The sequence below is a fragment of the Vulpes vulpes genome, chromosome 9 (genome assembly GCF_048418805.1).
Source record: "Vulpes vulpes isolate BD-2025 chromosome 9, VulVul3, whole genome shotgun sequence".
NCBI classification, from domain to species: Eukaryota; Metazoa; Chordata; class Mammalia; order Carnivora; family Canidae; genus Vulpes; species Vulpes vulpes.
Genome location: NC_132788.1, coordinates 17,313,649 through 17,339,015, shown reverse-complemented (window position 1 = coordinate 17,339,015; position 25,367 = coordinate 17,313,649). Strand labels below are relative to the sequence as shown.

The 25,367-nt window shown below is 44.3% G+C and overlaps 1 protein-coding gene across 6 annotated transcripts in view; it reads left to right on the top strand.

Annotated features, from left to right (window-relative positions):
* PEBP4 (phosphatidylethanolamine binding protein 4) overlaps window positions 1-25,367 on the top strand; it is a 248,843-nt gene that overhangs the window by 22,337 nt on the left and 201,139 nt on the right. For 3 of the 6 annotated variants that reach the window (XM_026007924.2, XM_072719494.1, XM_072719495.1), the window contains one exon: window positions 25,141-25,277. In XM_026007924.2, the coding sequence (XP_025863709.1) occupies window positions 25,147-25,277 (131 nt within the window). In that variant the 5' untranslated portion in view covers window positions 25,141-25,146. Of the gene's footprint in view, window positions 1-24,842; window positions 24,965-24,986; window positions 25,056-25,140; window positions 25,278-25,367 lie in introns of those variants that run through there. The other 3 variants (XM_026007926.2, XM_026007927.2, XM_026007928.2) reach the window with 3 other exon arrangements.

The window sequence follows — 25,367 nt, the reverse complement described above, 5'->3', positions numbered from 1 at the left end:
GAGAGAGGGCACAAGTGGGAGGAGCATAGGGGGAGGCAGCGGGAAAGGGAGAGAGAATCTCTATCGAAAGGGAGAGAGAATCTCTCCCTCTCTCTCTTTTTAATATTTTTTATTGAAGTTCGATTTGCCAACATAGAGTATAATACCCAGTGCTCATCCCGTTAAGTGTCCCCCTCAGTGCCTGTCACCCAGTCACCCCATCCCCCTGCCCACCTCCCCTTCCACTATCCCTTGTTTGTTTCCCAGAGTTAGGAGTCGGGAGAGAGAATCTCAAGCAGACTCTGCACTGAGCACAGGGTCTGACTCAGTGCTTGATCTCAGCACCCTGAGATCACAACTAGAGTGGAAACCAAGAGTTGGTGCTTAACCAACCACCCAGGTGCCCCATTTTTAGCCACTCTTGTATTGAAACATGTCAATTTAGAGTATAAATTGAAATCTAATCCCCACCCCCGTCATTTCCCTTCCCCATCGTGATCTGAATTCTAGGAGGCTTACTTATCTTTCTAGTATGAGATATTTGGTGCTGGTGCCACCTTCTATCTTTGGTTCCTGCTGCCATAGGTACTCAGCTCAGGTCTAGCATCTGCTTGGCAGTGAGCCCACCAACGCTGCATCTCCCTTGTCCTGACATAACTCTTCAGTCTTTTTCAACTGCTCATTCACTACTTCCATGGGTCCCTAGGGCTTGTCTGCTTTCCCTTAACTGTCCAGGGTCTAGGGCACAAATCCCCACCTGCCAATCAGCCAGATGACTCTCTCAACAATTTTGATCTTACCATGTTTATTCTGTGTCCTCCAGAGCTTGTTGGGCCATGGAAAGCCAGCCTGTGGACCTCTTTGCTCTTGTACTCCTTTCAAACTATTCAGGATTTCTCTTACTCTGCCCCCCCCCCCAGTTTCAACCAGGAAAAAGCCAGGGTGCTAAGCACTCTTCAGAGACTCTTTATTTGGTGTCTGTGAATACCACCTTCAAATCTCCAGTAAGATATCTGTCCTCTTGTGATCCTAAACTCTGTGCCCTCGGTGATTTCGTCTATAGCCATTGACTTGTAAAGTCAAGTTTTTTAAAATAAAAAACAAAATAAAAATAACTACTTTCTAAAAAATCTGGCTCTTGAAAATCAAGTATTTTTGGCATTCAGGCTCTGTCTCTCCAATAAGGCTATACGTGCCTTGAAACTCAAAGCTGAGCAACCACTTTCTTGTTCCATCCTCCTTGCCTTATCCATAAAGCAGTGAATGCCTTTGAATAAGGATGGATGATGAGCTCTGAGAAAGTAGGAGAAACAGGAGTTACTTTCAATAAAAAAAAAATTCCTCAATTGATGTTAAATAAAATATCTTGCTGTTTTAGAAATCATTTTCTCATAAAATCAGCTGGGTCTAGTGTGTGTCCAGAAGGTAATTCTTTAATAACATTTTCAGTTTTCCATTATTATTTGTTTCTTTGTGTTTTTTTTCTTTTGTAAATTTGAATACCTTTATGTATTCTGAAAAGCTATCAGTTTTATCAGTGTTTTCAAATTGATTAGCATAGTGTTATACATGGTCTCATGATTAAAATACCTTAATATCTATGATTATGTCCCTTTCCTTACATTTTTTTTTTAGAGAGGGAGGGAGAAAAAAAGAGAATGTGCATGTGGGGTGGGTAGGGGGCAGAGGGAGAGGGAGAGAGAGAATCTTAAGCAGACTCCATGCCCAGTGCGGAGACCTACTTTTCCTTCCATTTTTGGTCCTTTCTCTCTTTGACCTGCATCTGTCACCATTCAGTTGCAGAAATACAGTCCTTCTCACAGGGGTAACCCAAAAGAAAACTGTGTCAATGTGGAAAATAACTTAAAGAATCACTGGGGAGACTGAAGAAGCAGACTTAAGGTTGAACTCTCAAAGGCGACATGTGCAACTTAGGGAATCCCTACCATGTCCCCCATTCTCCTACATGCCAGCTTTTAGCAGTTTGTAAGAATCATCTCAATGACATCTCACAAAACCCCATGAGGAAGGACAAAAATAAAATCGTTGAGTCCATGGTCTCCATAGCCACAAACAGGCCAAAAGGCAGAGGACCAAGACCTAACATCATCTTCCAGGTGTGAGGTTACATGGGTCAGAACAGAGTTGGGATGTGTCACCCACACTTGGTGGCCACTGCAGGCAAGTACTTAAGACCTGAAGAGTCAAGGGCAGTCAGTATCTAATAACCAGAATTCTGGACTAATCTGATCCTGAGATCAAATTATTTTCTTAGTAGGAGATCCTTGATTAAATTCTGCTCTAGAAAGATGATGTACGGTCCCAGGATACAATTGGATGAAGCTCTGCCTAGAGTGGGAGGTGGAGGGAGAATTTGTTAAGGCAGGATGCAAACAGAAGAAAATGGAAGCATGTGTTAGTGGTCTGGATACCCTCTCTCCCACCTCCACCCCTCCACCCCAAGTAGTTCAAAGAGAGTGAACAGTGAGTTCCTAAGCCTGGAAGACTGGCAGGATCCTAATCATCTTCATATGGAAACCTGAGGACTGCAGGCTTGGCTTGGACCATTCATTCAAGCCACACACACAGGTTACCATGTCCCTCTAGCTGGTGGACAATGTGGCTATGAGGTGTGTGTGATGCTTGCCTCCCTTTGCTCTGGGGCTTATCCAGAAATGCATCCTTAGCCTCAGCATTTACGCATTTCAAACTTGTAGCCTCTTCTGTAAAATTCCATGGTATAATATCAGAAAGGGAGACAGAACATGAGAGACTCCTAACTCTGGGAAATGAACTAGGGGTGGTAGAAAGGGAGGTGGGCAGGGGGTGGGGGTGACTGGGTGACGGGCACTGAGGGGGGCACTTGATGGGATGAGCACTGGGTGTTATTCTATATGTTGGCAAATTGAACACCAATAAAAAATAAATTTATTTAAAAAAAAAGATTCCATGGTATAGAGTCAAGCTTCCTTGCTTTCATTCTTAAAATGAACTTCTCGTGCTTCAAGCTGCCCTTACTCCACATTGTGCCTCAGTTCCCCAGATTTTTAAGGAAACAAATAAGTTCATGTTTACCCTATCATGCTCTCTTCCTCCCAGCCTACACCTGTCCGGGCTGTGAAAGAAAGTTAATTTCTTCCTCCTGTCTTCATTTTTTTCAAAAGATTTATTTATTTATTTGAGAGAGAAAAAGAGACAGTGAGAGTGAGCTCAAACAGGGGGAGGGGCAAAAGGAGATGGAGAGAGAGAATCTCAGACACCTTGCTGAACATAGAACCTGACTTGGGTCTTAATCCCATGACCCTGAGATCATGACCTGAGCCAAAATCAAAAGTCAGATGCTTAACTGACTAAGCCACCCAGGTACCCTCATTTTTTTAAAATACAGTACTCTACTAGGCTTATTTATTTATTTATTTATCTATTTTAATGCATTTTTTTTATTTTTATTTATTTATGATACTCACAGAGAGAGAGGCAGAGACACAGGCAGAGGGAGAGGCAGGCTCCATGCACCGGGAGCCTGATATGGGATTCGATCCCGGGTCTCCAGGATCGCGCCCTGGGCCAAAGGCAGGCGCCAAACCGCTGCGCCACCCAGGGATCCCTATTTTAATGCATTTTTAAAAGTAATCTGTACACCTAATGTGGGGCTCAAACTCACAAGCCTGAGATCAAGAGTCATATGCTCCAGCAACTGAGCCAGCCAGATGCCTCCAGTCTGTCTTCATATTTAAAGTTTTTTCCAGGTCCTTATTACAGTTCGTATATTATATTTCCAGCTGCCTTTTTTTCTAGGCCTTCATGTCTTTGGTGAGTAGCAAACCCCCACACAATGCCCCAGGTGGGAACAGCATGGCTTGTTTGTGTGTATGGGCAGTGGACAAAAGGAAAGAGCATTGAGTGTACTTTCTCAGCTGAGCATCCCAGCAGGGCTGGGGCTGACTGTCAGGGGTAATCAGTCTCATGAAGCCCAATGCAAGGATAAGTTTAAAAAACAACCACAGTGAAACTTAAGCATGAGCAGTGTATTTGCAAAATCTCAAAGTATTTCCTCCCAAACACTTTGTAATTACAAAGAGGAAAATAGTGAGTCTACGGTGGAGAATCCTGGAAGATACCACCTTAACCAAGTGACCAAGGTCATTATCACCAGTAGTAATAGATCAGCATCATGTACCCTCTGATCTGATGCCCTGAGAAGAGCAGGCCACCTCTGCGGTCTCCTTCCTGATAATGTGTGACCTTGATCAAATCATGAGAAAGCATTCTCCAAATATCTGATGAATCTGTTTCAAAAATGTCAAAGAGTGAGTGTCTGCTATAATGGAATGATACGACTGGGTGGCTTATAAACAACAGACATGGGTTTCTCACAGTCCTGGAGGCTAGGAAGTCTGAAATCAAGTTACCAGCAGATTAGGTGTCTGGTGAGAACCGCTTTCTGGTTCATAATGGACCCCATCTCTCTGTGTGTTCACATGGTGGAAGGGGTGACAAAGCTCTCCGGGGCCTCTCATAAGAACACTAATTTCATTTGTGAGGGTTCCACCGCTATGACCTAAACATCTCCCCAAAGCCCCAGCTCCAAATACATTGTAGATTAGGCTTCAACACATGAATTTGGGAAGGGACAAATATTCAGTTTATAGCAGCAGCACCAAAGAACTCTAACAGACTGGTGCTAAGGAGACATGACAGCTAAATACAGTGTGGGATTCTGGATTGGATCCAAGAAGAGAAAAAGAAAATTCATGAGATCCGCATAAACTCTATAGTTTAATTAATAGTACAGTACGAAGGCTGATTTCCTAGTTTTGATAATTGTTCTTTGGCCAGGCTAGACATTAGTCTACATTAGGTGAAGCTGGTATACAGGATATTCTCTGTGCTATTTTTGTGACTTCTCTGTAAGTATAAAATTAACTAGAAACAAACAAACAAAAATCTACAGATTCACAGGAGTGGGCTGAGCAGCAGGATCCAGAGCTTTTCCTTGGTGTTTGTCTCCATCTGGGAGAGCACCGTCATTGGCGATTAGGGTTTGACTCCTCCATTAGCCCTGGAGGACAAAGCTCCAGAAGGCAGCATTCTCCCATATTTTCAGTTCCTGACACAAAGTAGGTACTCAAAGGTTTGTTGAGTATGAATGAACGAGATCCTGGCTTCCATAATGGAAACAGAATTGGCCTCCACTATGAGAATCTTTAGAGTAACTGCGATTGTTAACATCTCTAGCCAGTCCAGCATCCTGAGGAATCAGGGCAAGGAGCTAGATGAGCATACAGCTGGTTTGCAGTAAATCTCCAGGTTGTGCTCTCTCTCTCTCCGAGCTCCTTTAAATGGTTTGAGGTGCTTGTGATCATCTGAAGGGCATTGGAACATTGGAAGGGTAACCGAAGTGCAACTCCCGAGAAATTTGTACTCCCAGTTTCTTCCTGTGATAGGTATCCGCCACCACCCCCCGGCTTTTACTGGCTTGTTGGTCTTTTTCTGATTTGATTTGTAGGAACTCTATGAATTTTGCATGCTGAGCCTTTATTGGCTATTGGAATGCAAGATTTTATGTATCTGGGGTCTTTTGATGAAAAAAAGATTTTTTGTTTAAAACGTAGTCAATCTATCACTTTTTTCATATACTTTGTGTCTCTTCTGTTATACTTCCTTCCCTACCTTAAGGTCGTGAAGTTACTCTCTTATATTTTCTTCCAAAGGTTTAAAAATCTCTACTTTAATATCTCATTTATTTCATTTTTTAATTCTCCTGAAATTTGTTCCCTGTAAAGTAGGGTGTCATATCTCATTTTATTTTTACACATAGAAATTCAATGCCCCTGGCATCATTTATTAGATAGCCTGTCCTTTCTTCATTGACATCAAATGTCACTTCTGTCTTGTAAAGAACTTTGTGTAAACAAATGAGATTACTGAGCGGCTGTGATGGAAACTTGCTTAGAGCATACTCTTCCAGGTTTTCCAAGATTCTGCCTCTTTCACTGACCTGAACTATTTTACAACTCCATAAATTGTAGATAACTACAAACGATGCAGAATAATTCCTGTCTACCGACATGTGAATAAGGTCGGTGTGGTGAAGGTTCAACTGACTACCTTCTCCCTCTGTGGAAGAAGCAAGTTTTGCTGCCATTTGTATGTTCATGTCAGTATTCCTGATCTATATCTGATCAATTCTTTGGATTGCCCTTTGAACTGGTCATAAGGTCTTACCAGTTCCCTCATTAATGATGAGTTCAATAAAAATTTTAAAATGTGCTTACTTTACATCTGATGAGAGTGATTATTTTACCTTATTTGAAATTTATCCCTTAGCAGCCACATACCAAGGACATGCAGCTTTAAGCAAACCTAAAGGAAAGTGATTACTGGCTAGCAATTATCCACTTATATAAGCTCCTCCCACACGAGCATGAACAGTTACAGTGGGCTCCAATTCACAGGTGTTTAGACCTTTTTTCCAGGAACATAGCCCTGAGTACAGAGGTACACTAGGGCACGTGACAGTGTTCTGGCTGGCCAGGGAAAAACCAAACAGAACACATAATTGGATATGTATCCTCAGTAGTGCAAGGAAACTTTCCAATACTATAATGATGGTATAATCAACACTGAGCATCTGGAATAAAGGCCCCTGACTCAGCAAAGCAAGAGACATGAGCTCTCCAGAAGCTCCCACATCTCCGTTGATTCTTCAACAAATGTTTACGAAGTGTAGCACTCAGTGCTAAAATGCAATAAATAAAGAAATAAAAGTCTCTTTGGTGTAGTTGAAACTAATCACCTAACTCCAGAGATGGAACTAACCCTATGGGCCCTCCATGGGATCTCCATGAGATATATGATATGATAAAACACTGTGAAATGATACGATATGAAAGATGTGGTATTTTCATTAGAAATGAACAGGTCAAAACATAGGTTTGATGCTGCCTCCTGTCTTGGCCCAGAAGCCACCCTATGCTCTCACTCTTGAGGCAGTCATTGTGAGGACTCTGGTGAATGTTGCTGACTGGTTGTCCTCCAGAGAAGAACCTCCTTCAAGGGCCATTGGAGGAGGGCATAGTGCCATCTGTTTATAATCCAAGGACTACAGGCTCTATTTATCGAGTAGGCAACCCGGTAACCAAGACTATCATTACCAAGTGGCATTTACCTGGGGACCCCAAGCCACTCAAAAGGAGGTTCTCCCAGGGACCTCTGCCAATACAAAGACATAGCAGCTGCTATCAAGAAATTTGTAGCCTAACTGAGAAGAAAAGACTTGTATAGCTAGAAAGTCAAATAATGGTATGTTAGGGCAAGCGTTGTAGGTCCAAAGGATCACTTATGGAAAACTTGAAGAAGGAAATGAGAATGAGGTGGGCATTGAAGAAAGGTCAGATTTGGAAGCAGGGCAAAGTAAGTTGGAATTCCCAAAGCAGGGCAGATTGGAGAGCTAGAACAGCATGGAGAGTAAGCTATAGGAGTCCCAGAGGCAGGCAGTAGGGAGAGCCTGATTGTAAGGGAGTGTTATTTCTCAAGCATGATTAAGATCTGAAAAGAAGCTCCCCACAGTGGTGCTCTCTTCCTAGAAGGGGTAGTCAGAATTGGGCCCCCCTGTGAGCAATGCCCCTTCGTTGGCCAACCAGGATATCCCCCCTAAAACTCCTAATCTGGGGAGACTTTCCTTCTCACACCTATCAAAAAATACCCAGGCTGTATGTGCAAATGGGGTGGACCACAAGTGGCCTTTCAAGAAGGTCCATTTCCTCCCATCAGACTACTCTCCCACAGGGTGGACTGGGGAGGTCCCTGGAGGCCTGGAGGGAACATTGAAAGTGGCACACAAGGCTTGGCAGAGGGAAGTCAGCCATATTCACAATGCTGTCAAGGGTTCTGACAGACATACAGCAACACCAAATCTAGTCCTCAGAGTTGGAGAGGATGGATGAGGAAAATGTGGAGGGTAAGAGCAGAGGTCTAACATCAACATGGCTGGTTTCAAATCCCACTCACCATTTACTAGCTGTGTACCTTGGGCAAGGGTCTGATATTCTCTGTGCCTCAGTTTCCTTCTCTGAAAAATGGGGCTATCACTCCATAACTCATGAAATACCTGTGAGGCTAAAAAGGGGTAACGTGTAGAGAAGGTAGAAGAACAGACAGTGAAGGCTCAGCCGAAGTAAGTTAGCATCAATTAACCCAATGAGATATTGAATATTTACTAGCAGAATCAGTTAAAAGATGATAGATAGATAGATAGATAGATAGATGATAGATAGATAGATAGATAGATAGATAGATAGATAGATAAATAGATAGATAGAGACATGCTCATATGTTCCTGTGATTTTTATGTATCCTAAGCAGAGTCCTAATGTAGAAAATAGATCAATGCTCCTGGTTGGAGCTCCCTGCCACCCCTACCCCACCACCCCTGCCCCCCGCCCCTGAAAGTCCCTGAGGACCTCCAAAGAGCACAGGTTAAAAACTGCTGATCCAAATCCATCCTTGTCCTGAGAAGGCCCTGTAAGGACATCGTGGGGACTAAGCATTTTGCTGATGGGGTCCCTATGGTTTTCCAGGTGGCCCAGTAGGGGCCCGGTCATCCCATCTTTGGGAGCCATAGGCTAGAGACCTGTGTCTGGGTGGCTTGACCCATCTCCCCTCCAGGGCCACAGATGATAAGGCTTCCCCTAACCCTTCTACCTGAATCCATTTGGGGTTGCTTTGGGAAATAATTACACCCATAAGTGCCACATATAAAATAAAGCTGTCCACCTGAGTTCCTAAAAGATCCACCTTAATCTTAGCATGCACTTTCCTTACAAAGCCTCTTCCTCAGATAAGCATCCCGGACAAGACCCAGGAGAAGAGGAAGGTAAGGCCCAGGAAGGCTACCAGGATTTTATCTTTGAGGTCTCAAATGACTTTCCCAGTGAAAAGCTAGAGCCTGGCCTTGTTCCAGGCCCGCTCTTTATTCCTTGGCTGATGTCTATGAACACTGACATGCAGACCAGGCCTCTGGCAGCTCTCTGTACTCACTAGCTATCAGAAATTTTGGGCTTAATGACTTGGCTGCCTTCACTTCTCCACAGGGCAGTACTATAGCATTCAACCCTCCAACCAATCTGATGCTCAGAAGTGATTGATTGGTGCAAGGGTTTACTGGAGAGATGCTTTGCAGGCCCCAGCCATGAACACTGAGCCAGGGGCAGGTGTAAGGCACGTAGGGAGGCTGATCTAACGAGACTCTACAGGGAAACAATCAGGTGTCAGAGCTTGGGGCTCAGGCAGGCTGGAAGGACATGATGCATGAACTCCAGTCCCCCTCAAGGGAAAAAAATGATGAGCTGAGGAAGCAGCCCTTGAGACTCATTGCAATTACCCTCTCCACTGTGAGGTCTGCCTTAATTCTGGTCTTATTTCCTTCCAGTGTCCCTACTATTTGGATTCTTTTCTTTTCTTTTTTTTTAAGATTTTATTTATTCATGAGAGAGAGAGAGGCAGTGACACAGACAGAGGGAGAAGCAGGCTCCATGCAGGGTCCCTCATGCGGGACTTGATCCCGGGACTCTAGAATCACACCCTGGGCCAAAGGCAGGCACAAAACTGCTGAGCCACCCAGGGATCCCCTGGATTATTTTCTTATAGCTCTTATCACTGCCTGGTTTCACTGTTGATTAAGTAAATACCTATCTTTCTCATTAAACTGTGGAGGTAAACATTGTGTTGTATCTATCCTAGAGGAAATCCCCAAAGCTTGAACACTTTTTGAACATGGCTGGGCCGAGTGAATGTTGACATTGAATTGGCAGCTATTCCAGTCACCTTTCCCACAAAGGACCAACTAAAGTTGCCTCCAAACCCAATGTATACCACTTTATCTCCTCTAATTGCACACTAGTAGAGCGGCAAGGATGATGTATCCTCAGAGGTATGTGGTACCTGACACAGAAAGGACCTAGTGAAGGTCTAACAACTGAAGGGCTTAGTGAATGGGATGACATATGGAGAAAAGTGTTGAAGAAGGAGGACTCAAAATGTCCTGTGGCTGCTACAGTTTGTGTGAACCGAGAATCAGAGATAGAGCTTATTGTAGCACAGGGTGTTTGCATCAACAGGCCTTTGGACTGAAATTGGGAGATGTAAATGGCCCAGGATATCCTAGTGAGGATAACAAGAACACAGGATTTGGATTCAGATGGATTTGGGTTGGGATCTGGCTTTTCCACTTACTATGTGATACCAAGCTTCAGCTGTAAAGTGGGCCTAGTAGTGCCCACATCATAGGGCCATGGGGAGGATTAAATGAGATAGTTCTGGTTACATGCTCATACACTGCTTGATGCATGGTCAGTGCTTAGTCAATGTCATCAGAATAGGCGCAGTGGCCCAAGGCATCCAAAGGTACAAGGCACCTAGAAGCAGAGAGCAGAGGTGGAAAAGACCATCGATCTTCAGTCCTTCCTTTCTGCAGAGAGGTGCAGGAGATAGCAGGGCCATCTGAACTCATGTGGCATTTTACAACATCTGTTTGCCCTGCAGCTTCCTCTTAAGGTTTTCCTGGGACATAGAACCCAGAAAGCTCCAAAGCTTCAATTTAGAATAGCAAGATGATGGAGGCTAACACTGGCTAAGCCAACAGATCTCATGGCCCATCTGTAGACCTTTAAGGACCGGCTTATGGAGACTGTCTGGAAGAGACACTCTTACTGAACTGTTACTGATTAGCATCTCATGAGCTGCTATCTTGCAGTTCCGATGGAATGTGTTTCTTTTGGTTCTTATCAGATTTAGAACGTTTTCGGGTTGAATGAAGAAACGAGGCACACAAATATACTAAGAGTCAAGAACTGGGCTCCGCCTTCCCTCTTCATCTGCATGACAACCATGACACACATATTAGTGTGTCCACTTTAATGAAACTGAGAGATTAAGAAGCTTGACCAAGGTGGTAAATTCACAATTCAGGCTCAAAGCCCATGCTCTACCTCAGGAAGAGGAGCCCTCTCTATCTGGCTCTACAATCCATTCTCTCCTTCCATAGTCTCCTTGGGCCAGAAATGTTGGTGCCAGTGTGACAGATCTCTACCATGACTTTGTTAATCTCACAGAAGCCCAAACTGAGAAATGGGTTAGTGGGGCCTGCTGGAGAGCAGATAAGTGCACAAATCACCTGTTATTTAAGCAAGTATAAACTTCCCAGCATGCCCTGGTTTCCCTTGAAATTTCCCCTGGTTTCCCAGCATGCTTTCTCCACCCCCACCCGATTTGGTCACTTGTGCTCAGTGATTCCATCCTGCTCTAGTTCACTGTCCACTGGGCCCTTCTATGCCTCAGTGCCTTTGCTTGTGGGATACTCTTCTGTTACTCTCTTGAAGCCTTTCCTGGTTGTCACTCCTGTGAGATAGCCTCTGTCTTGATTGCACCATGAGGTTTTACTTTATAGGTGACCAAGTGATGACACAGAAAGGTCAATGCCATTGAAAGAATTTGTTACTTACCATTTCCAAGAGAAAAGGGGCATATCATGCCACCTGGGAAAGTGCCAGGGTCAATTAAGAGGCAGAGGGATGAGGGAAATGCCTGCCACAGCGCCTTTATGATGTTTTCCATGGGAAGGAAGGGATGAAGCAGGGAAAACAGCTTAGGATCAGCTAGTTTGAATAATGCCAGTGTGCTCTGAGGTAGGTGGGTGGTGTCCAGTGCCTGGTGCCTGGCCTTGGGATGGTGTTGGGCAGGGGGATATAGGCTCAGTGGGTGACAGCTGGATAAAAGAGGTTGTTTTGGGGTATGGACCCAAGATTGTTGCTTTGCATAAGAAAGATATGTTCCAAGGTGAATTCACTATCTCTAAGAATCACCTAGCCCAGGGATCCCTGGGTGGCTCAGCGGTTTAGTGCCAGCCTTTGGGCCAGGGCACGATCCTGGAGTCCCGGGATCGAGTCCCACGTCGGGCTCCCAGCGTGGATCCTGCTTCTCCCTCCTCCTGTGTCTCTGCTTCTCTCTCTCTCTGTCTATCATAAATCAATCAATCAATCAATCTTAAAAAAAAAAAAAAAAAAAGAATTCCTGTGCCCAGGAAGCAAGGGACCATCTCTCCTCAACCAGCAAGGCCCTCAAGATGTCAAACCATCATAAAATGCATAAAATAAAACACATAATTAATACACCTTCCTCTTTGCCTAAGGGATGGTTCCATGGCTGAGCTCAGCACACACTGTTGGTGATTTTGTCATTGTGGTTTGTTTTGATGTATGTTTATTGCTCAGCTGAGAGCTCATCAGAATCAGGGTCTGAATCTTGTTCATGATTGTACCTTCAGCATCTGGCAAATGTCTGTCACCAATCTATGTTTAAAGCAGAGAATTTCAGGGCCCCTGGGTGGCTCAGTGGCTGAGTGTTTGCCTTCAGCTTAGGTCATGGTTCTGGGATTGAGTCTCTCTTTGAGTTCCCCGCAGGGAGCCTTTTTCTCCCTCTGCCTATGTCTCTGCCTCTCTCTGCGTCTCTCATGAATAAATAAATCAAATATTTAAGAAAAAAAATAAATCAGAGTTTCTCAGGCCTGGCTGCTTATTAGAATCCTATGAGAAGCACTTTTAAAATACTGATGTCAGGGCCCCTAAGTGGCTCAGTCAGTTGGGTATCAGACTCTTGATCTCAGCTCAGGTCTGATCTCAGGATCGTAAGTTCAGGCTCCACATTGGGCACAACACTGGACATGGAGTCTACTTCAAATTAATTAACTGACCAATTAATTCATTAAAAAAGTACTGATGCCTAGAGCTTAACTTCAGTGATTCTGACTTAATTCATCTAGGATGTTTGGATTTCCACTGACTCCTTGAATTTCCTGGGAAGAATTTTCCAGAAGGAAATCAAGGTTCTGGTCCCAGATGTGGTCATTTAAAACAGCAGGAAACCCAAGTCCTGAAAGCCAGGGACTTGCCCTGGGCTTGATCACCTGTTACAGGAGCATCCGATACACTGGCCATATTGGTAGAACATTACCTGCTGAAAGTGGTCTCTGCAGTCTTGGCAGATCCTGGGCTTGAACAAGTGTTGTTGTTCCTCTGCATTCTTCTGAGGCTCCAGGCCACCCTCATTAGAGAAGGGGCTCTTCCTTCACCCCAAGCAAAGTTCCCAATCCCACCTCTCTCCTCTCAGCATCTATGTGAGTTTTGCTTGCTACTTTGTCTCTTTCTGGGACTCTAGGCCCAATGGTTTCTCTCTTTATTCTTCCACAACTTTCTCTGTGCATCCCTGGTGTCTCTTCTCCCTGTCTTACAGCATATCTTAAAAGGTAGGAGAGAAATGGAAATGGTAAGAGAACCATCTCTGATTTCTGCTTTTACCTTAGAATCCTTGGAAGAGGGAATGCCAGAAAACCCATCCATTCTTCTTTTTCCTATTCTTATCCACCCTGCATGTTAGCTCCTCCCTGGAACTTGTTGGAACTTCCCTAACTGCCTCCCCAACGGCCAACTGCTGCCTCCTCTCCTGGCACTCCAGGAACCTCCCCTAAAACTCCCATACTCTCAATACTGGCAGACCCTGGTTGCCTTAAGGGCCCAAACTGTGGGGCATCCTGGAGGCAACTTGCTCCTCACCTTGTCCAGCCCCCAGAAACCTGCCAAGATTTCTCACCTCCCTACAGCCACCACCCAATGGCTCCCACACTGCTCTGGGTAAGTGATAGGGGCTCTTCTCCCTGGTTGATGGGAGGCAGGGACTTTCCATAAGGACCAGACAGACAGACAGACAGAGAGACAGAGAGAATGAGAAGTTCTCAGGGATAAGAACTGGGCCCTGGAGAATTTAAGAGAATTGGTGTGGAGGACATATTTCTGATTTCTTTACCTTCATATGATTTGAGGCCATGACTCGTGGCATTTCTACGTGCTTGTGTCTGAGCATCAAACATTTCTCTAACTTCCCCAGAAAGGGCTCCTTGGCACATTTCTCACTACTAGAGTCCTGGACTGGGATTAGCATTACTGATTTCAGTTCAGACAGGCCATCTAACAAACTTAGGAAGTTTCTTTCTTTTGTGGGGTCCTGATTTCCCCCTCTGCAGAAGAATTCCTATTTCCTCCCATGTGTAGATACGTGGGCAGAACCAGTAGCAGTAGCAGCTCTCATGGGCAGTGCATGGGTAGTGCAGCTCTCATGGGCTCTACATACAGTGCTCACTTCCATGATGACAGACAGAATGATCAACCTTCTGAGGACGACATGGCACCAAATGAACCTGGCAAATGCCACTATTTCATAGCTTATCTGGACCTTTCCATACTGTGGATGAAGTGAGTCAATACATACAACATATGGCTGAAGCAGTGGGCTTATTAGGTCAACAGTTGGTTGTTGAGACCAACAAGCTGGGGCTCCCAGAGAGAAGACTTTGTTGTCCTTGGAGTAAAGTGGACCAAGCCCCCAGCTTCTGGCTGGAGGTCTAGCAGAACCTTTGGGTAAAATGAGTGGTTGGCTTAGGGGCCAGTCTTCCAGTCTCTGACTCTTAGGAAATGTAACTGCTAGAAAATTCAGCTCTGGAGCTCTCTCTGCCACTGCCTGCATGCCCCACCCCCTGTCAACACCACCAGTTCTGGCATCTTCTGTTTGATAAGTTAAACATCTACAATTCAAAACGTGACAGAAGGAAAGGAAGAATTTCCTAAAATAACAAAAGAAATTATATTCTGATACTTTTACATTCCAAGACAATTTCCAAATTGGTTATCTGAAATGAAAGGAGGATAAAAGCAACATCTTTTAGTTGAGAACTAAAGGATGGCTCAAGTGCATTTTGGGAGACTTTGTGGTTCTTCCCTACTCTTTACATATGAAAGAAAACATAAAGTCAGAATATTCCATTTACAACATGCTATTTTTAATGTATGTGCTTATTTAGTTAAGTGTCTACTATATTCAAAGTACTGTGGGGGATGCAGAAACAACTGGGACCCTCACAGGATGAAATATGTGCACAGAAACCTAAAACAGAAGAAAGAAACTGGCAAATGCTATTGAGGGAGGAGCAAACACTGTCCCTGGAACTCAAGTGAGGCACAGATTAAAGTGGAGGTGGAGATGTGATCTTTAGGCAGTCAATGTCCACCCTTCCCTCCCTTATTTCCTTCCTTCTTTAAGTGGTAATTGAGCATCTGCTGTTTCTCAGCCACTGTGTTAGGTGCCAGACACAGCAATTCACAGGACACATGTGGTTTTTCTCCCATAAAGGAAACAGTCTAGTGTTAGATAAGCACAAGTAAATGGCAAATAAAAATGGCCCGATACATACTAACATGGTGGTAGCATTGCAGAAACTGTATGTGGATAGGAGAGGATAAGGTTCACTGAAGGAAAATCAGTGATTTAAGCAACATCTGAAGGACAAGCAAAAGTTAACCATATGTGTCATGAGACAAGAGAGAATGGCTCTCTTTGCAGAGAGAACAGCTTGTACAAAGGCCGTAGGGTAGGAGAAAACAGAGCCAGCTGAGAGTATGGAAAGTAGTCTACACAGGCTGATCAAGTGGTCTATACAGTGAGGAGAATGGATGAGGTCAGTGTTTCCAAAGTGGGCTCTATAGACCACTAGTTCCTTGGATGGGCATGGGGTATGTGTGTGTGCTAAAATATGCATAAAATTTACCATTTTAACTCTTTTAAGAGTACAATTCAGTGGCATTACAGTCACAATGTTGAGCATTTATCATTCTATGTATTTCAAGACATTTATTACCCCAACATAAAGTCTGTAACCATTAAGTAATAACTCCTCATTGTGAAAAAAGCAAGTTTCTGTTGCTTAAGCCACCAGTCTGTGGTGTTTTCTATGACAGCCCTGGCAAACTAATACATTTGTCTTGTTCTTGGTTTTTGAGGAAAGTTTTTGAGTATGATATTAGCTATGAGTATTTCATACATGGCCTTTATCATATTGAGGATGTTTCCTTCTCTTCCTAGTTTGTTGAGTGTTTTTTCATCAAGAAAGTTGTTGAGTTTTGTCAAATGCTTTTTCTGCATCGAGGGAGATAATCATGTGGGTTTTTTCCTTTCATTCTGTCAATGTGGTGTATTATATTTGTTGATGTTCATATGTTGAACCACTCTTATGTTCTAGGAATAAATCTTACTTGGTCATGTTATATAATCCTGTTAATATGCTTCTGGATGTGGTTTGCCAGGATTTTTACATCAATATTCATGAAGAGTATTGGTCTTTAATCTTCCTTTTTTTATAGTGCCTTTCTCTAGTTTTGGTATCAGGGTAATGTTAGCCTCGCAAAATGACTTAGGAAGTGTTCCCTCCACTTTAACCTTTTGAAAGAGTTTGTAGCAACATGTTTTTACTCCCTTCTAACTTCTTTTTGTGTATGTTATGTAGGTATATTTTGTGGGTATCATGAGCATCACATAAAACATCCTAAAAGTACTATGATCTAATTTGAATTGATACCAACTTAATTTCAATTGCATGTAAGAACTCTACTCCTATATAGCTACACTCCCCTACTTTATGTAATTGATGTCACAAATTATATCTTTATATATCTGTATACTAGCAAAGATTTGGAATTACTTTTAAATCCTACTTTTAAAAAAAAAAGTGGAGTTTCAAAGAAAAATTGTAATAATACTGGTTTTTATGTTTGCCCATATATCTACCTCTACCTGAGATCTTTATATCTTCATCTAACATCAAGTTACTATCTGCTGTCCTTTAATTTCAACCTGAAAGACTTTCTTGCAGGAAATCTCTAATGGCAATGAGCTCTCACTCAGTTTTTGTTTGTCTGGGAATGTCTTAATATCTTCCTCATTTTTGAAGGACAGTTTTGCTGGATATAGACAGTTTTTTCTTTAAAATTTTTAAATACAGTTAACCCTTGAACAACATAGATTTGATCTACATGGGCCTACTTATTTGTTGATTTTTTTCTCTTCTTTATGATTTTTTTGCGGGGGGGCACCTGGGTGGCTCAGCGGTTGAGCGTCTGCCTTTGGCTCAGGTTGTGATCCCAGGTCTTGGGATAGAGTCCTGCATTAGGGTCCCTGCTTCTTCCTCTCCCCATGTCTCTGCCTCTCTCTGTCTGTCTCTATGAAGAAATAAATAAAATCTTTAAAAAAAATAAAAATAATATTTTCTTTTCTCTAGCTTACTTTATTGTAAGAATACAATATGTAATATAGATAATGTACAAAATATTCATTAACCAATTGTTTATGTTATCAGTAAGGGTTCCAGTCGACAGTAGGTTATTAGTACATAAGTTTTGGGGAAGTCAAAGTATTTATATGCAAATTTTTTACTGCATGGGGGTCACTGCACCTAACCTCCCTGCTGTTTGAAGGTCAACCGTATATTTTCCCAATGCACCAGGCTCCAAAGTTTCTTCTGTAACTCAACTGTCAGGGGGCGACTGGGTGGCTCAGTTGGTTAAGTGGCTGCCTTTGGCTCAGGTCATGATCTCAGAGTCCTAGGACCCAGGCCTACATCCGGCTTTGCAATCAGCGAGTAGTCTGCTTCTCCCTCTCCCTCTGCCCTTCCCCCCCAGCTCATTCTCTCTCTCTCTCTCTCTTTCTCTCAAATAAATAAATAAAATCTTTTTTAAAAAACACTAAAATATCATTTTAAAAAATCAGCTGTCTTACAGAGGATACCTTGTATATGTCAAGTCCCTTTTCTCTTGCTGCTTTCAAGATTCATTTTTTTTTGTCTTTCAACAGTTCCATTATGTGTCTTCATATGAGTGCCTTTTTTTTTTTAAAGATTTTATTTATTTATTCATGAGAGACACAGAGAGAGAGAGGCAGAAACACAGGCAGAGGGAGAAGCAGGCTCCGTGCAGGGAACCCAATGTGGGACTCGATCCCAGGTCTCCAGGATCAGGCCCTGGGCTGAAGGCAGGTGCCAAACCGCTGAGCCACCCAGGAATCCTGGTATAAGTGTCTTTAAGTTTATTCTACTTGGCATTTCTTGAGCTTTTTGCATTTGCAGACCCATGTATTTCATCGAATTTGGGACGTTTTTGGCCATTATTTTTTCAAATGTTCTTTCTGCCCCCGGCTCTGTTTTTCCTTCTTGAACTCTCATAATGCATGTATTGGCCTACCTGATGGTATCCTATGGATCTCTTAAGCTCTGTTCACTTTTTTTCATCTTTTTTCTTTTTGCTTCTGCTCCTAGATTCAATAATCTCAATGTTCCTATCTTCAAATTCATCAATTCTTTTTTTTCTCCTTGCTCAAATGTGCTATTGAATCCCTTTAGTAAATTTATCATTGCAGTTATTTCATTTTTGAGCTCTAGAATTTATTTTGTTCCTTTTCATAATTTTTATACTTTGTTGATATTCTGATTTTGTTCATATAGTGTTTTCCTTAGTTATTTTTTTTAGATTATTTATTTATTTATTGGAGAGAGAGAGAGAGAGAGAGAGAGAGAGAAGCAGGTTCCCTGCTGAGCAGGAAGCCCCATTCAGGGCTCAATCCCAGGACCTTGGGATCATGACCTAAGCTAAAGGCAGACACTTAACCAACTGAGCCACCCAGATGCCCCAAGATTTTCTTTAGCTCTTCACTCATGTTTTCCTTTAGCTCTTTGAGTATATTGAAGACAGTTATCTTAAGGTCTTTAACTAACAAATCTGATGTGTGAACATCCTCAGGGACAGTTTATGTCCACTTGTTTTATTCCTTTGAATGGCTATGTTTTTTTTATTCTTTGTGATTTTTTTTTGTTGCTGAAAATTGAGTATTTGAAAGAAACAACCACCTTTCCTAGTTTTTGCAGACTGGCTGTATGCCAAAGAAAACATTTACTAATTAGCTGAGCATGCTCTGGGCCCAAAGATCAGCACAAGATGAGAACTTAAGATCTTCTCTGGTCTTTTCTAAGCATGTCTTTCCTGGACCTGAATGTAGTTTTCTCAATTCCCTCATTTACACAATTTCTTTTAGATGTCTTAATTTCCCCAAGAATCTCACCCTAGCTTCTCTTTGGATCCTATATTATCTTTTATCTGTCTCTATCCATAAACTCTTGCCCCAAGTATCTGCAGGTCTGTAGTCTCCCTGCAGCTCTCATAAGCAACCCACTCCTTATCCTCCCTGAGACCTGAGTTAGACAAAATAGAGACCAGTCCTTTAGACAACTCCTAGACAGATTGGAATACTGTAATATGGTCTACTTGGCTCCCTCTGATTTGAGAAAGGAAGTCAGTAACTGGGCTTCAGTCTCCTCTAAACCAAGACTTAATTATGCTTGGGAGGGTGTGGGGTGAAAATGCCATGAAATTTCTTACCAATTTGAAGGCAACTTTTTCTTGAGTTAGCATTCACTTGGTTGAGCTCAATCCTTCACTATTATCCAGAGCTCCTAACTCAGCCAGCTGTGGAGGATTTTTGTTTGTTTGTTTTGTTGGTTGGTTGGTTTGGTTTGGGTTTAGAGTGCATGAGCCTCCCAGTCCATCATTTTCCTGATGTTACCTAGACTGTTTTTTTTTTTAAACAGCTTTGAGATATGTTTCACATATCACACAGTTCACCACATTGGATGGCATAATTTAAATATGCACAATTTAATGGCTTTTAAAGTATAAAATTCAATGTTTTTAAGTATATTTACAGATATGTACAACCATCACCACAATGTTGAAACATTTTTATCACCACCAAAAAAAACCCCATACTCTTTAGTGATCACCCCCGTCTGCCCTATTCACTCATCTACCCCACCCCCCAGCCCTCAGCGACCATGAATCAATTTTCTCTCCCTATATATTTTCCTATTCTGGACATTTAATATAAAAGGAATCATACTATATGGTCTTTTGTGACAGGCTTCTTTGACTTAGCACAATAACTTTCCCCATCCCTTGCTTCTCAGGGGAAGATAAGTGGGAGGGGAGAGCAGCATGGGTACACAGTGGAGCAGGGACAGTGTTTCAAAATTGGAGTTATGCCCAACAGCCACAACATGAGGATAAGGAGGAAGGAATTGAGGATGGTGGCAAGTGAAGAGTAGAAGTAAAGATCCATAGGAAACTAGACATCAGAGAGAAGGAAATCAGAATAGGTAAGGAGAAAAGACAGTGGTCACGGGATTGGAGTTCAGAATGAGATGCAGTGGGAGTAATGAAGTGAGAGCAAAGGAAGGAGAGGTTAAGAGAATAGCTGCTTTAAGATTTAAATTTAAAATTTCAGGGATGGAATGGTTTTTAGTGATGACAGTGTCCAAGAAGTTGCCATCAGAAAAGAGGCTAGAGGGGCACCTGGCTCACTGCTTGAGCCTCTGCCTTTGGCTCAGGTCGTGATCATAGGGTCTTGGGATCTAGTCCTGTATCAGGCTCCCCATGGAGAGACTGCTTCTCCCCCATCTATGTCTCTGCCTCTCTCTGTGTGTGTCTCTCATGAATAAATAAATAAAATCTTTTAAAAAAAATAAAAGAAAAGAGGTTAGAGAGGAGGGAGGAGAAGTGTTGGAAGCAGCGTCTCCATGCATATGGATTTACCCCTGGGTTGATGTCAAGACTTAGAACAAGGGAAAGTTTCCATGCCAAGTACCAATGTCTTCAGTGAGCAAGGAGTGATAGATGGAGTAAGCCTCATGAAATGTAGATTTTGACAAGATTTTTGGCTGAGGAGTCATGGTAGAGAAGCATCAATGGGGAATGGGGTGCTAGTCAACCTTACCTCCCAACCCTGAATCATGTTGGGGGTGGGAGACTGAGCATTCACACTTTGAAGAACTTCAGGAGAAGCAGCTTCTCAAGAGTCAGGGAGATTCTGGTTATGGCAAGAGGTAGAGGTGAAGTGGTATCAATGGGGAAAGCAATCTTTTCACCAAATGATGTTGGAACAACTGGATAGTTACATGAAAAAGAATAAAAATGGACCCTTGCCTAACACAACTTATAAAAATTAACTCACAATGGGGGCGCCTGGGTAGCTGAGTTGATTAAGCCTCTGACTTTTGGTTTCTGCTCAGGTCATGATCTCATGGGTTGTGAGATTGAGCCCCGTGTCAGGGTCTCTACTCTGGCGAGTCTGCTTGGAGATTCTCTCCCCCTGCCCCTCCCCCTGCCTGTGATCTCTTTCTCTCTCTTTCTCTCCTTCTCTAAAATAAATAAATAAATCTTCAAGAAAGTTAACCCACAATGCATCAATGATATAAATATAAGATTGGAAGACTCTTAGAAGGAAACATAGAGGGAAAGCTTCATGTCATTGGATTTGGCAATAATTTCTTGAATATGACACCAAAAACATAGACAACAAAAGAAGAAATAGATAAATTGGACTTCATTGAAGTTCTATGGAGTCCATTGAAGTTAACCTTTTGTGCATCAAACCACACCATCAAGAAAATAAAAAGACTGGGGTGCCTGGGTGGCTCAGTCAATTAAGCCCCTGCCTTGGGCTCAGGTCATGATACCAGGCAACAGTAGGTTATTAGTAGTTAAATCTGGGAGGATTTAAAAGTTACGCACAGATTTTCAACTGCACAGGGAATTGACATCCTTAACCTCCATGTTGTTCAAGGGTCAACTGCAGTATGATTCCATTTATATGAAACACCCAGAATAGCCAAATCTACAAAGATAGAGAGTAGATTAGTGGCTCCTAAGGACTGGGAGAGGTAGGAATGGGGAGTAACTGTTAATGAGTTCTGCTCTGGGGCTTCTTTGGGGGTGATTAAAATGTTCTGGAATTAGTCAGTGATGATGGTTGCATAACTTTGTGAGGGTTGCATAACCTTTAGTGATTTCAATACTAAAAAATTACTGAATTGTACATGTTAAAAGGGTGACTTTTATGGTGTGTAAGTCTCAATTTTTTAAATGTAGAGTAAAGGAAAAGAGTGAGGGGGAACGTGGTCGCCATAAATTCAGAGATTCCAGAGGCATACGTGGTGAAAAGGTTTAGGAGGGAGGGAAAGCATGAGCATCTGTCTGGATAAAGAAAGGTGACACCTCAGTAGTGATGGGGCAGGTGTCAGGCACAGAGGTCTGGAGGGATAGAAGAGAAGTCAAGAGTTCCAGGAGCCCTGGCCCAACAGATCCTGGGTTTTGGAGGGACTGAAGCATCTCAGGAAACCAACAGCCTACCTGATCGTACCGGGATGTGGTCACAGCCCAGATGACCGGAGGAAAAGAAGGGGGCTCCCAGGGTGGCTACCTCAGGATCTAGAGATGGGAGTTTCCAGAAATAAGGCAATTGAGTAAAAGAGGCTGGTAATGGGAAGGGGATGCTGTGCCCTCCTGGGCTTGAATGTGGTTCCCAGATCTTGGACTCTGCATATGAAGTGAAGTCCTGTGAATCCCCAAGAGAAAGATCAGATTCGAAAATGCCAAGAACCACTGCACTCTGTGTCAGATCTCTCTGTACGAAAACAAGCCAGAGAAGGTTAGATAAATAAGCAAAAGGGACCCAGGGCCAGGGGCCAACCTGAGTGGTTACTTCCTGCTGATGTTTATGGAGTTAGGAGCTATTACGTGAAAACAGGACTATCAGAAACAGAGGTGGCAGGTTTGTCAGGCATTCACAGGGTAATTATTAAGCATCTAGACACGCCAGGAACTGTGCTTGGGATGCTGGACACAGGTGCCGTACAGCCCACAGGACAAGGAACTTGTAGAATGGGGGTGGGGGAACTATAGCTAATGTCTGAGCAAATAGTTACAAAATAATGCATTACAAGCATATAAGAACAAGGAAAGGACCAAGGAGCTATGATTCTGTCTAACAGGAATCTAATGGAACCTGGGGGTCAGGACGTTTCTCTGAAGAAATGACATTGCAGCTACCCACCAAAAAGGGGTGGGAAGTGAGGGCGGTGCATAGGAAGGCAAAGGCCCTGCGGCAGGAAGGAGCTTGAGGCTTGAGCTGGAGTTCAACCTTGAGCAGCAGCAGCGAAGAGTAGAGAGTCACAGCTCGAGAAGCAGGAAGAGCCAGATCATGCAGACATTATGGGCCAAGTGGGAGATTCTGGGCTTCCTTCCAAGAACAAAGGGAATAGAGGGGGAAAGACAGGGTGCAGCAAAGCTCCAAGAGGGGGCAATAGAGGAGAGTGGTCAAGGAACAGAGTCTGGAGGCAGATGGCATGGGTTCAAATCCCAGGTTGGCCACTTACAATCCATGTGACCAAGGTCCAGGTTAGCAAACCTCTGTGTACCTCAGTTTCCTCCTCTGTAAAATGGGATCATAATAGTACTTACTTACTTCAGAGGATCATAGCAAGAGGATTCAATAATAAAGCTTGGCTCATCCTGAGTAAAGAAGAATTGCTGAACGAGTGGGCTCAGCAAGAGCCACCCTATGCCGGAGACTGTTCCCCACATCTAGACAGCCATTTTTCGGTGCTAAGAGCTGTTGGCATTCAGAAAGTTTTGGTTCTCTAGCGGCTGCCAGTTTGAAAACAAGAGTCTCTTGGCCTTGGAATACCAACGCCAATACCAATGCTGGCAGCGTTGTCTTTGTGGCTCTGGCTATCCAGTGAGCTCTGCAAGAACAGGGACCATGCTGACCCTATATGATGGAGCGGGCCCAGGGCCTGGCACATGGGAGGTACTCAGTACCCAGTGGCAAGATGGACTGCAAATGAATGAATGAATGAATGAATGAATGAAAAAATGGATGGACCTGTGGAAGAGTACTCCACATGAATGACTGAGCAATCCCTAGAGGAGGGCCATTTGTGCACTGAAGACCTTATATAGTTTGGTTCTGTTCTCACAGCCTTCTTGTGAGGAGGCTATTCCAGAAGGGGAATAATCTTAGGAATGAGTCCTCTGTGTGTGTGTGTGGGGGGGGGGCTCATCATACATCAGGGACTCTAATTATTGAGAAGTATGTTTAATTTGTAGCCCCAAAGAAGGGCTTTTTGCTTGAAGTCGGGATCCTGGAAGCAGGAATTCAGCTGAAAAGCAAGCTATGCTGGAAATAGTTTCTCTAAAGCTCGAGCTGCATATACTTTATGGCTATGATCTCATCTTCCTCAGCAAGGCACAAGAGTGACGGGGGCATTTTACTTGTTTTTGAAGGCAAGAAGTGGTGCGTCTTGGTGGGGCATCACCACCCCCCTCCACCAACCAACCCCCACCCCAGCAGCCTGGAGTGGCTCAGAGCAGAAGCCAGGAGTCCTCGGTTCCTGGCTGGTGGAACGTCCCCCAGCACACCCCCACACCCCATCTCAGAGAAGACGGAGCGCAGATCAAGTGGAAAGGCCGTGGGAGAAGTGCCTCTGATCTTCTCCTGCCCTCTCCTGTTCCAGTCAGAGTCCCACACACAACTTCCTGCAGGCTGCTACCCCCCTTCCTCCCAGCCAGCACCTGCACCCGGCACCCAGCACCGCACAAGCTGCCCCGTTCCCCAGCAGCCCTGCTGGTGTCTTCTCCCGAGACTATTATTTTGGGAGAGTGCTGAGTTCAGCACTGCGGCAAGGTGCAGTCAGAGGAGCCCTTCTGTCCTCAGCTGGCCCTTTGGAGCTGGCCTCGGGGCTGGGGCGCCCTAAGTGCAGCAGCCTCTCCTCCACAGGGTCACTGCGTCCAACCACCTACCTACCATCCGTCAGCCCCAAGGCTGTCAAGGCAGGTGGCTCAGGAATTGTGGGCAGGAGATGCAGAGCTGTCTGAGGGGCACAGCCCAGCCAAACCTCTGCTCCTAGGAAGGCGACCAAGGTCTTGCTCTTGCAAGCACCCCAGAACCCGCCCCCCCACCCCCACCCAGCCCAAAGCCTGGGGTCACCAACTTCCCAGGGCTTGCCTTGAAGCCAAAGAGCAGGTTGGCCCATGGCCAGCTGGCCACACACGGGGCAAGTGGCAGGGACAGGATGAAGAGCCAGGGCGGGAGGCTTATATAAGTCCTCCTGCTTCTCAACGGGGATTAGTGGCCAGCAAAGCCCTGCTCCGACGGAGGAGGGGCCTCGGCCAGGACTGCAAACTGAGTCCGGCTTGGAGCAGGCCCAGATCCTCCCAAGGTATCTGTGTCCGGGTGGCAGATTGGCTGCTGGGGCCCAGGCAGCTGCCCGCCCTCCTCCTTCTGCTTACCAGAGGTGTCCGTTCCTCCTGGTGGGGCCCTGGGGTGGGCACGCGCAGGGCGAGGAGGGCGCCCCCTGCAGAGGGGGCGGCAGCTCTAACCGTCCTTCTGTTGCAGGTGTCCATGGACTGGACAATGAAGCTGGCCACGGCAGCCCTGTTTCTGGGTCTCACGATGGTGGTCACCAGAGACGAGGACGAAGGCGACATGTGTTTGTACGAGGCCCTGTCTGACACCGATGCTGTCCTCTGCAAGTAAGGCCCAAAAGGCGTTGAGGTCTCAGGTTGGGGTGTCTGCAGAGCCAGGGAGCCTCTGTGGACAGGTGGAAAGGGAGCGAGCTTTGG